We start from the raw sequence: 13,482 nt of genomic DNA, 5'->3' as shown, positions 1-13,482 counted from the left end.
AATAATTATGTATGCATTTCATAGCTGTTGTGTTTTCTCTAAGGCTTAGGCTCAAAATATATCTTCACTCAATGGTGAGGCATAGCCATTACATGATTGCTCTTTTAAAATAGGTTAACATGATTCTAAAAAGGATTTTTTTTCCAAAAGAAAGTTTAATGGATAGAGCCAGTCTTGTCTTTACATGTGAAAACAGTTCCAAAGTATTTGACTGAGTTGATTCACCTTTTCATTTAACATGCTTAATTGGCTAGTCTCATACCTGCATTCCTGTTCTAATTGAATACCTAACTTTATATTTTGTAGTTTAAGCATTCCCGACCAAAGAAGCCAAGAGGTCTACGAATTTATGAGTCTCATGTGGGGATTTCTTCCCATGAAGGAAAAGTAGCTTCTTATAAACATTTTACATGTAATATACTACCGAGAATCAAAGACCTTGGTAAGTGATAACTGTGATATTTATTCAGATAAAATTTTAATGAATCTGTTTTCTTATTAGAAAAGCTAATAACAAGTGTCTCTTTTTGTGTTGAGATTAAATATGTAATAGAAATGCATTTTATTTTAGGCTTCCCAAATTGCCCTGTAATAGTGATAGCATAGAAAAGAGAAATGAGATAAAAATAAGAATTCAATATATTATTCCAATTACAATTTTAAGTAATGTGAACTACTAGTGTGCAAAATTGTAGATAAATATGTAAGCATAATTACTTTTTTATAGGAGAGAACTTTTATCATTTAAGTGGTCATTGAGTAAAGCCTGTTCATTTTAGTTTCTTAGGAGAAAAATTGCACATTTGTAAGATGACTGGAACTCATTTTATTATCAGAGTCACTGTACATATGGCTCTGTCTGGATGACATTTTTGACCAATATTTATGGTGCATCTTCTGTGTGAAACGCCTTGTAGATGTTCGTGTTTGGGACTGCAATGACGCAAACAAACCCTGTCTTCATGGGAATAACTGGAGAGTGAATAGTGTACTGCTGCATTATTGATTCAGCGTGCTTTAAACCTATTCTTTTTCTTACAGTTATGATTTTTTTTTGTCATTTCACAGCATATTAGCACCTGCTCTGATGGCTAAGCAGAAAGATAAAGTACATTTAATTGCTCTGCTTTTGCTAGGCAGTCCAAGTTTTGGCTACAGGAAAGTTTTGTAATCCATGGTTAAAGTTTTCAGTTATATATGGATTGTGATAATGAGTTTAGTTTCCAGAAACCAAAATTAAAAAATGTATGGAGAATTTAACACTGATTATATTAATAGATATTATAGCAAAATTGTTGTATTTGAGATGTCCTGTTATTTTATAATGTAATAAACGATTTATGACTTTTTCTTGTAGAAGGTTCAGCAGAATAAGGATTCTCTCATTTATCTTTGTGTTTGAATTACCTAGGCCAGTATTCTGAATATAAATAAATCTAGGAATGATTAATGCCATAAAATTAATAATAGAAACTATAAATTGTTGCTTAATTATGAGAATAATATTTATTGTATAACAGAGAAATAAACTGTAAACTTTATATTTTGTTATGAAATATGTAATTTATGTTATATGAGCAGTAGTTCATATAGTAATATTTTTTCTATCAAATCAGGTAGAATTAGTTTGATATTTTTTCTGCAATAAGAAGGTGAAAAATTATAAACTTTTCAGCAGTTTATGAACCACGGAGTTTGTTATTTTTAAACTTATCAATCCCTAATTCTGAATGTGAATTTATAATTGTTCCAATATTACTTATGTACTGAAATATGTGCACAAGAAGCTATATTGATCTGAATTGGACTTTGAGAACAGGATAAGAGAATTTCCTATATGTTTTGTAGAAATATAACCTACAAAGTAATCAAGTCATATTTGAAAATTATACCAAATTGTAGTTGGAGGAAGAAAAACCTGATTATTTAGTTTGGTTTTTGTTTTGTCTTTTTTAAAGAACAGTCTTTTTCCTCTGATTATTGCTTACATTCATTCATTCAGACTAGGGCCAAGGTGCACTAAAATCATGTACCAGGAAACATTTACAGAGGACAATATAAAATGGCACAGTTTGTATTTTAAAAATAAATAAATAAAAACACATTAATAAATACATTTAAATGTTATGGATTTAAAAAGAAGAACAGTGCCTACCTTTTTGAGTCACTTCATTTAGTGTTAGAGCATAACATTTTCAGATAGAGAAAGGAAGGTTGTATGTTTGTATATGTATGTGTGTACTCATATATGCACACAGCAACTTAGAGTAATTTAACAGCTGGAAGAAATAGTGGAAAAAGAAGAATTAATGCTAACTCTGTAACACTGTGTGGAAAAATGGATTTGTTGCTATATCTTATGCTATATGGTAAGATAACTGAAATACAAAGAAAAAAGTAAAATGAAAAGTATGTGGCATGCAGTTGGTTACTTTTATTTAGCATTCATAATCTTTAGTATGAATATTACAAGTACAGCTGAAGTTTAGCATATGGAGATTTCCATCTTTAATATTCTAAATCCAAATTAAGAGTCTATTTGCATATAATTTATTACTTGTTAAAATGAAGACATTTGAAATAGCTAGTTAGAGTATAACTCTCAAGAACTAACTGTCCGATTTTGCTAGAAGGTCAGACAAGCAAAAGATATTAAAGTAGTAGAACTTTTCAAAATGATCAAGTCATTTATATGTAAATGATTATGTGTAAAATTTAATGTCTTTAGAATAAGGATCGGTGTTTATATTTTTTTATTCTTTTTTTTAAAATGTGTTTTTAATCTTTATTTGACCTTCGCTCATATAGGATACAACTGCATTCAGTTGATGGCAATCATGGAACATGCTTATTATGCCAGTTTTGGTTACCAAATCACAAGCTTCTTTGCAGCTTCAAGGTAAAAGGAAAGACTCATTATAGCCTTTCTTTTTTGAGCAAAAAGTTTAAAAAATGCAGTTTTATATGATGTCATTTTGTTACTTATTTTAGGGTTAACAGAGTTAACGTAAGCTTAGCATTTTTAAGATCACAGAGTTTTATCCCATCTAGCCTTGATTTGATGTTATTTTTCATGAAATGATTTCTGATAAAGAATATTCAATTGCTTGCTAAAATTTTCATGATTTGGAGGCCCAAGCTTTAGTCAGGAAATCGTGTCTTACGGAAGCCATTATTGCCATAGCTCATGTCTTTTTATAGAAAAAGATTGACTCATGTAGAAGGTCAGTGAGGAGTCCATTGGTGGGACACACACTGCACACAGAAGGGCTGTCCTTCCCAGCCTAAAATCTAAGGAATGGTGCCTTCTGTGCAGAAAGACACAAAGCATGAATGACCACAAGTTGAATTTGTCTAGCACTGTCTCAGAATCATGGTGAGTATACCAAGGTGACATAGGGGTTTTAATCCAATAATCATACATATCATAATTTCTACCTGTAATAGAAACAAAGAAGAAAATGTCAGGGTGCTGTAATAGCATAGAACCAGAGGTCTGATCAGATTAGATTAGATATGAACTGATGTTAGCACTGAGATCTAAAGCACGGTTTAAAGAACTTGGGGAGGAGTGCAGTGGGAATAGGTAGATAGAATTCAAAATGAACAAAACAAACACTATATTCACTTACCTGCTTTTCTTTATCATAGTTCTTGAATACATTACCTTTATTTACTCTATTCACCTCTTCACTGAAAGTGCTTTTTTCAATGGTACTGATAGCCTCCACATTGTCAAATCCAAAGTTCTAACTTACTTGTACTGTCAACAGCATTTGGCACAATTGGTTACTCCCATCTTCTTGGAACATTTTGTTCCCGTGGCTTTTAGAATATTTTACCCCTGTTCCCACCTTTCTTGGTGTTTCTTTCTTGTTTCCTATGCTCTTTCTGACCAGTAAAGATTGGATCTGCCAGTGCTCAGCCCTTGGTTCCATTCTCTTCTCTGTTTATATGAAGCACCTTGGGGTTTCATCAAGTCCCATACATTCTTATGGCTTAAATACACTTTACATGCCTACTCCCAAATTTAACCCTCTAGTTCTGACCTCTTTTCTGAACTTCAAACAGTGTCTGTTTGACATTGGGATATCTAATAGTTACCTAATACTTAACACATCACAAGTTAAATTCTTGATCTTATCTTCCAGCCTCCCCCTCCAGTTATCTTTCCTAGTTCAGTAAATGCCATCTTCACCTTCCAGTTGTTCAAGCCAAAATCTTTGCGATACACATGACTCTTCTGTCTCTCTAGCTCTAGCTAGCTATCATAAAATTTGACCATCTGTAACTTCAAAATGTGTCCCACATATGGCTGCTTCAACTGCTACCACTCTGTTCCAAGTTTCTGTTATGTCTTACCTCTATTATTTCAATAGCTCTTTAACGGGTCACTCTATTTTCTTATCCTCATATGCTTTCCCTAATCTTCTCCCCCTCCACAAACATGGCCTACTTTCTGCACAGCGGCCAGAGTAAATGTTTAAAAATAAAAGTTAGATCATATTATTCTTTTGCAAAGAACCCTCTAATGATTCTCCTTCAGAATAAAAGCCAAAGGTTTTATATTGGTCCATAATACCCCATGTGATTTGGGTCTTAGCCACTGCTGTGGTCCTAATTCTTGTTCATTCCACCCTAGCTACAGTAGCATATTTGCTGTCTTCAAAAGCCCCTAAGCTCATTTTTGTCTCCAGTGCTCTTTCACTCTGAGCACTCTTGTCATTAACTATTCACAGGCCTTGCTCCCTACTTCTTTAAGGTCTTTGCTCAAATATTGCCTCATGAAACCTTTACAGCTGTCCTTATTTAAAATAGCAAACCTGCCCTTCTTACCATTGGTTTTGCTTCATTTTTTAAAGATAGGTTATTACTATCTGAGAGTCCACATATCCACATATCTTGCTTATTTATTTGTTGTTTCCCAACTAGCATGTCAAATTTATAAAGGCAGTGGTATTTATTTTGTTCACTGCTGAATTCCCAGAGAACCAAAAATTTCATGACATGGTAGATAGCCTAACAAGTTTTTGTTAAACAAATGAATGAATGAATGGAAACTTAGTACTGTTCATTCATTGAACATGCTGTTCAGAGAGGAAAAAAGGCTTGATGGCTAGGATAAGGAGGGGAAAGGGTAGAGTGTCATAAGTCTGAAGTTATTGGAAAGATCCACATTAAGCAGTTCAGTAGGTCATGATTAGGACACTGATATTCATCCTAAGAAGATGATATAATCTTATTTCCATCTTTAAAATACAGGTCTTGCTGCCCAATGGAGTTGGCTATTAGGAGAACTGCTATATACTGAGTGCTGTGCTGCACCATGCATGGGAAACCAGCTAGGCATAGGCCCTGACCTCTGGGAGCATGTGGTCTAGTGAGGAGGAGACACAGTAAATGATCATAAGCGTGACCATTTAAAAGACAAAGATGATGCTATGGAAAACTGTAATGCCAAGATTTCACAGAGATTAAGAAAAGACTCCCTTTTGGGTGTGATTTTGCTCTTTTTTTATGTAGACAAGAAAACTACTTTTAACACACATGTGAGCTGTATCTTTTCTGCTTTGATGGTGACATATATAGCATTTTCTCTTGGCCTGTTGGTACCTGAGCACATTTTATTTTAGGAATAAGTAAATGTAGGAGGGATGGCCTCAATCAAGGCCCCAAAGACTTTCAAAGGATACTATGAGTTCACCTAACCCCAAACATGTACACTCAAAGGGATGGCCGTGCCTGTGAACAGGAATCCATGTTCCCAGGATTAGTTAGAGTTGGGGATGGAAATCAGAAGCTCTGAGTACAGAGATGTAGGGTTCTACAATCTAATACTCAAAGTGTGAATTTTTGAGGGGATATAAATCTATATTTAATAGCTTGCTTGAATTTTTTTTGCATGCTTTTAAATTTGCTCAATAGCAAATACTAAGTAATGTTGACTTTTATCTGTTGTATGGGATTTGCATATATAAAGTTTTAGTACAGTGCTGATAAAACAAATGATTCACAGTAAATGATTGGTTGTTCGTTTTAAATATGATGTCATCTTATTTTTGCTATGTTCTTTTTCTTTAGTCGTTACGGAACTCCAGAAGAGCTAAAAGAACTGGTTGACACAGCTCATTCAATGGGTATTACTGTCCTCTTAGATGTGGTACACAGCCATGCTTCAAAAAATTCAGAAGATGGATTGAATATGTTTGATGGGACAGATTCCTGTTATTTTCATTCTGGACCTAGAGGGAATCATGATCTTTGGGATAGTCGATTGTTTGCCTACTCTAGGTAGGTACATATAATGTTGAAATGTTTTCTTTGTTTAAAATTAATTTTAAGGAATTTCACTAAATTCACTGCATGTGTACCTTCTCACTGATATCTAATTTCTTAAAATGAGTTTTTATAATTTTATAAAGAATGTTTAATATACTTACAGCATTGAATTTGTTTTGTATAACACATATTCATGGTAAGTTGCATTAAATTTTAATTTTACAAATCTTTTGCCATTTAAAATATATTGGTTATATTCCCATTTTAACAAAAGGGTTAATGTGAAATTTTTTTTAATATCAAAAAGACTCCTTTATCAGGTTGAATTAACCTTAGCGAGTCTCCCTTTAAATAAGAAATACATATTGTGATACTTACCTGGCAGGGGACATACCATGATCATGACTGTGGTTTTCCCAGGGTGAGGCTCATCCATTGCACTCCAGATATGCTGACCCCTGAGATTTCTCCAAATGTGGGAAACTCGACTGCATAATTTGTGGTGGTGGGGGACTGCGTTCATGCTCTCGCCTTAAAAAAAAAAAAAAGAAGAAGAAGAAAGAAATACATATTGTTTTAAGTAGGTTATTTTTAAAAATCATACTTCATGTTTTGCTATTTTAATAATGTCACCATGTTTTAGACTGCAGCTAAATAATTATAACTATAATAACATTTATTAGTATGTAAAAATATGTCAAATATGGTGCCAAATGTTTTAGTTATGTTATATTAGCTACATATTTTATTTATTTGGAATAGTAACTCTACTTATACATGGTAAGTACTATTTTTATAGCCACCTTACAGATAGTAAGCTAAGGCATAATATTGAAACAATTTGGTAAGATTAAACACATCTCTGTGACTTCTTTTACCATCTGAGTAGAAGGATGTTTTAGGTGATTAAGTCTAAACAGTGTGATATGGCAAAAATTTTTTTAAAAGACAAAATATTCTAGACTTGTATCTATTATTTATTGTAAGTGAAACTATAAAGAAAATCGTTATCAGGCATATTAAAAGTAGCAGAACATCAAGTAATGTATAACTAATTTTTTTAAATAATATTTTTGAAAAGAATTTAATGAATGTTTTCGGGTGTTTTTTATTGTATAAACATTCACATACCTGGAAAATGAGTAGTGTAGAAAAATGGTTAAGCAAATAATTTGATAAAATGAAGAATTCTAATTTTTAGTACAGATTAGATGACTTTTATATAGATGAAATTGTTTCACTACACTCTTTTCTTAATATCATACAGTTGTGTATTTCATAGCCATATAGGAATCACTCACACCAGATGAAGCAGCATAATGTATGAGAAAAGATGTAAGAGGCAAAAGCTGGTGGCAGGGTTCCAGGCCTAGCTTCACTCTAGTATGAATCAATTAATCATTGTTTCTCAGGTTTTTCATTTTAAGAAAGAGGTAGAGTTGGGAGCTAACTATTTTGTATTTTGTATTTTGATCACTTTTTTGAACATTGTCTTTTATAGTTTGAATTTAAAACAAGTAAAAAGGACTAAACACAGCTGTGCTAATTTTGTGATATAACCCCACTAATGACATTATTGAGTAAATTTTATAGATGTTGATTGTGGACAAGAAGTACAATTAATTGAACTCTTCAGTTTGTATTTGGATAAATAAGAGTTAACTCTATACTATAGAACTGTGTTTTATGAAATACATTGTTTAAATTTGATTATGAAACAATTCTTTTATAGAAATGTGTCTTAAAAAGAAATACATTAAGTAGGTAAAGTTTATGTATAAAATTATTTATTTTATTAAAATATTTATTATAATGTATTTTCCTGTACCATAAACTCTTGAGGTATAAAGTTATCAGTTTTCTAAAGAAAGGGATTTTACATAATTGTTTTAAAATTTTTTACTATAGGAATCAAGACATAGTTATCATTTTTGTTTAATCCATGGTTTCTTTTGTTATTGAATTAACTATTAATCTTTCTCAGGTGCTTACTTTTGGTAAATAATATATATTATAGTTTTAGCTTATTATTACTTTGATTTTTACTATTTTTGACTGTTATCTTGTATAGGCTTAGTCCTCTGTAAATATAGCTCCATTTAAAATGAATTCTATTATTTTAGATGTTCTATTTAAATTTTCCAATTTTTAAAGGATTAGTATTTCTGTTAATAGGTTTATAATATTGGTTATAAAATCATTAAATACTATAGGTAAAAATCCTACAAAGTCAATCTATATCACTAAAACTAAACAAATTCTTACATACTTAAATTCCTCAATATATAAAATACTAAAGTTTCTCATACTCTTTGAATTATTTTCTCAATATTATGTGCAATTTATTGAAAACTTTATTGACAAAATTTGTATTATTACCCTGATGACATTTATCAGGATTTTTACATTCTCTTTCTTCTATTCTGATTGGTTATAGCATATGTAGTATAACATTGATTTAGTATAATGCTGAAGCCATTTCGTAATCAGCATTCATGATTCAAATCCTGCTCTGCTCTTTTGATTATCTATTGATGCTTAACAAACCAGACCAAAATGTAGTGCCTTCAGACAATAGCAGTTGTTTGTTCCGTTTCTATGTCTACGGTTTAGCCATAGATCAACCAGAACAGCTCTCTTTTCCATGTTGTGTCAACTGGAGTGACTTCAGTAGGAGGTGGAGCATCCACTTTAAAGATGGTTTACTCACGTGACTAACATTTGGTGCTGGCTTTCAGCTGTGGGGTAGAGGGGCTTCAGTTCCTCCTATTGTAGCCCACTCCACTGGTTTACCTGGGTATCTCACAAGAGAGTTTCAAATGACAGACATTGAGGCTGCCATTTCTTATGGTCTGGATCTGGAAACTGACACACCATTTCTGTTATAAAGTATTAGTCAAACTGGTATAGATTGAAGGAATCGGGAAGATGGACTCCTCCTTTCAATGGAAGGAACATGAAAGAATTTTAGGGCTGTATTTTAAAATCCCCACATCTAACAGGTTGACCACACACACTGAATATGCCACTTCACAAATTCAAAAGAGATGTATTGGAATATCTATCTATGTGGAAACACTATTTTTCTCACCAGTATTCCTATTATAGAGTATTATGTATAAAATAGACAATTTAAAAAAATACATTTTCTTTTAAAAATAACACTGTTGTCAATAATTAAGAAACATATAAAGGCATACAAAATCCAATATAAACTTACTCTTCTTTATAAATGTAAATAATATATATTGTATGTAAGTGCCCCTAATGAATATCCTTCACATGCACATACACATGAAAATCCAAGTCTTCACTCTGACCCTTCCCATAGAATAGCCATTCTGCCTATAATTTTAGGTTTGTTCCTTATGCAGATAAATTCAGAAACTATGATGCATATTTCATGTTTTAAAATGTGAGTTATTTTTCATTGCTTACCTTTGATATGTTGATTAATATTGTACTCCATTGAAAGGTATACATGAAAATGGTACATGATGTACCTAAGGCCCAGCCAAGGGTCTTTTTAAAAGACTTGTAATAATTTTTTGAAATTATATTTCCTGTTTGAAAAAAATGATCTTATATAGAATCATCTTCTGTAGAGAGATGTTGCTGATGCTCATTTCAACCTATCTATATGTCACAACCTGTCACCATTTATAATCTCTGATTCAAGTGCCATCATCAAAGTTATCTGAATTAAATCTCATTCTGAGTAATACCAGGAATCCTGATTGTGCTATATCATTACCTGCTATGAATAAATTTTCAATCAGGAGCTGCCCATGTTTTAATTTTCTGTCTACTTGGCTGAACTGCCTTCTAGCTCTGCTAAATTACTAATGACAGTTCATAACCACGAACTGGGTTGTCCTTCCTTTAGTTGGTAAAGAGAACTTTCTGACATATCTGTCACCTCTAAGTTTCAGAAGTTTCTGGAGTAAGAAATAATGGATATAATTTAGAAGCCTCAGTTTTAAATTCTGTTTGCATATATCCTTGGCACTAGGTAAGCACACTTGATAAAATGACAAGACAACTGCAGATTCATTGAGCTTAAACAATTATTTTACCTTAACTATTACTACAGCTTCAAATGAGTACTTTTTTCTTTGTTGAGTATTTCTTTCAAAGATAAGATGTTGGATCTCAAAGGACATGGTAGAGCTAATGTTTTTTTTTCCTTGAACTTTACATTTTTGTACAAAAGTAGTATAATCAAATACCATGTGTTTATAATGTGACAACTATTAGGCAGGAAGATACTCTAATCTTACCTTGAGTTCCTTTCAGAAAGAGAAGTGAATCGAGGTGGGTTTTTTTTTTGTTTTTTTTTTTTAGTGTCAGAACCACATTGAATGAAATACCCCTTGTATAGAGACTATAATATTTGGAGCTCCTGAATGATGCTGTTTTTTCCACAAGTTAGACTGTAGAAGGGAATTCATGGGCACTTTTTCTACTTGGAGTGAATAATTTGGATCTTAAGTATTCTTATTCTATGGTGTGTCTTTTTTAGTTTGTTAGCATTGTGTATTACTTTTATTGGTTTTGAATGTTAAGCCAATCTTGCATTCCTGGGATGAATCCTCAAGAACATAAGTGCTAATATTCTAAACAAAATTTTAGCATATTATTTATGATACTGCATTGTGACAGAATCAGTCCTTAATGATGAATTTTAACTTAAGGCTAATTGTGCATTGATAGATACATTAGCTAATGACCGTATGACACCCTCATGATCAGCAAGATATTTAAACAGTAAGCATTCAGGACATGATTAGAAACCTCTAAAATTATTATTTTAATTTATTATTTTTAAAATCTTTATAGTTATTTTTTTCCATTGTCATTTAGTTCCCCCATACCCCCTACCCCTAGCAATCACTACAGTGTTGTCCTGTCCATGAGTCCTTTTTCCTTTTTGCCCAATCCCTCCAAAGAACTTTGAGGTCATTTGTTACTTTATGCTTTCTTAAAGGCAAGAACACAAGGTCATATGCCATCTGGTGGAATAATTGCTTTTTTAGCTACAGTAAAAATAACCAAAGTAACACAGAGAAAATAGCCTAGGAATGGTAAATGTGTACAACTACCTCTAAACAATTTAGTATTATGCAGAAAAGTTGTAGATTCATATATTCTAGGATGCATTACTAGATCTCTATGCTTGGGAAACTTCTGAGCATATGCTTATTGGAAATTTGGGACAAAATAAAAATTTTAAAAAGTCACTCCCCCAGGGTAAAGGTGACATTTTAACAATTAATTTGAAATTACTGCTTTCAAAGAAAATTTGTCTCAGAGAAACCATTTGAGGCAAAATATCAAGAAAAAGTTTTCATCATTGTGATTTTATTTCCACAAATGATTTCAGTCTTAAAAGTTCTTTAATTTGCATATGCGTGAATCTTGCAGCAGTTTTTGCAAAATTTTTAAAAATAATCCCAGCTATAGTTTATCCTAAGCCCATTGGTTATAAATATAAATGTTATTATAAATGAATCATCTTATGGTCACTTGGCAAGATTGCCTAGCTTCAGGGAAAATGAAAATATACAAGTTAAATTTCAGGAAAGACAACAGTCAGTGAAGAGAGTTGAAAAAATAATTTTATAATCTGATAGGCACAGCATTGATCCTTTCCTTTCATTTATATTTATGTATTTTAGTAAGCTACTATAGCCAGGACAAGCATTAAAATCACATATCAAAATAATTTCAACTTTAACCAGATCTTGATTATTTTATCTTTATTTAAAATTGGTTTATTTGTATATACAAGTTTACAATATGCTTAATATATGGCTAAAATGGTAAGTTTATAAAACTGAAAATAAATACATGAATGGAGGACTGTACTAAAAAAGTTTCTACTGATAGGCATACAATCAAAAAGGTTTACAGATCATTGACGTGGACCATTGCTTAGTTAAATTAAGTTTAACATCAAAGATTTTTTTAAAAGAAAAACTATTTTTTCTGATCAACTTATAAATTTATTGATTTATTTTGATAAAGATATTGAGCATCTACTCTATGTCATGTATTTTTAATTTTTTTATTTTTCCTTTTTATTGAATTTATTGGGGTGACACTGGTCTACAAAATTACACAAATTTCAGGTACACAATTCTACAACACATCATCTGTACACTATATTGTGTGTTCACCAACCCGAGTCAAGTCTCTGTCCATCACCATTTATCCCCTCTATACCTTCTTCCACCTCCCCAACATCCCCCCCAGCACTAATCACACTCTTGTCCATGTCCATGAGTTTTTTTCTCTTTTTTTCAATCTCTTTGCCTACCCCCACCCAGTCCCCTTACCCCCACATCTGTCCGCCTGTTCTCTATGAGTCTGTCTCTATTTTGCTTGTTAGTTCAGTTTGTTCATTAGATTCCACGTATGAGTGAAATCATACGATATTTGTCTTTCACTGATTACCTTATTTCACTTAACATAATGCTCTCTGGGTCCATCTATGCTGTTGCAAAGGGTAAGATTCCCTTGTTTTTTTTTTCCCCCAGTCAGAAAATCTAATTTTATTTTTTTTATTTCGTATTGTTGTTCTATTACAGTTGTCCTAATTTTCCCTCATTTCTCTCCCCCACCCCCACTCCCACAGTCAATCCCCACCCTGTTGTCCATGTCCATGGGTCCTTTAGACATGTTCCTTGACTAGACCCTTCCCTTACTGTTCCCCATTATCCCCCTACCCACTCCCCACTGGTCACTGTCAGTGTGTCCCCTATTTCCATGTCTCTGGTTCTGTTTTGCTCATTTGTTTTGTTAATTAGGTTCCACTTATAGGTGAGATCATATGGTATTTTGTCTTTCTCTTACTAGCTTATTTTACTTAGCATGATGTTCTCCAGGCCCATCTATGCTGTCACAAAGGATAAGATTTCTTTCTTTTTTGTGGTCAAGTAGTAGTCTATTGTGCAAATGTACCACAACTTTTTATTCACTCACCTGTTGATGGACACTTTGGCTGCTTCTAAATCTTGGCTATTGTAAATAATGCTGCAGTGAATATACGGATGCATATATTCTTTGTCAATTAGTTTTTTTGTGTGTTTCTTCAGATAAATTCCCTTCTGTGTCTCCCCATTTTGGCTGCCTCTTTGTGTTTCTTTGTATGTATTAGTTAGATCTGCTGACTCCAGGTCTTGGTGGGGTGGCCTTATGTAG

The 13,482-nt window shown here is 32.5% G+C and overlaps 1 protein-coding gene and 1 non-coding gene across 2 annotated transcripts in view; both read left to right on the top strand.

Annotated features, from left to right (window-relative positions):
- The window catches only part of GBE1 (1,4-alpha-glucan branching enzyme 1), a 272,242-nt gene that overhangs the window by 128,780 nt on the left and 129,980 nt on the right, over window positions 1-13,482 (top strand). The window contains exons 5-7 of the mRNA XM_054585232.1: window positions 307-442; window positions 2,809-2,899; window positions 6,082-6,291. Of these exons, the coding sequence (XP_054441207.1) occupies window positions 307-442; window positions 2,809-2,899; window positions 6,082-6,291 (437 nt within the window). The remainder of the gene's footprint in view (window positions 1-306; window positions 443-2,808; window positions 2,900-6,081; window positions 6,292-13,482) is intronic.
- Window positions 6,650-6,813, top strand: LOC129080029 (U1 spliceosomal RNA). The gene has a single exon (XR_008530122.1). It is a non-coding gene; the product is annotated as a U1 spliceosomal RNA (small nuclear RNA).

Source organism: Pteronotus mesoamericanus, unplaced genomic scaffold (assembly GCF_021234165.1).
Source record: "Pteronotus mesoamericanus isolate MK-2021 breed Mesoamerican mustached bat unplaced genomic scaffold, CSHL_Meso_final contig_82, whole genome shotgun sequence".
NCBI classification, from domain to species: domain Eukaryota; kingdom Metazoa; phylum Chordata; class Mammalia; order Chiroptera; family Mormoopidae; genus Pteronotus; species Pteronotus mesoamericanus.
The sequence above is the reverse complement of the archived record's forward strand: the minus strand, read 5'-3'. Positions and strand labels throughout refer to the sequence as shown.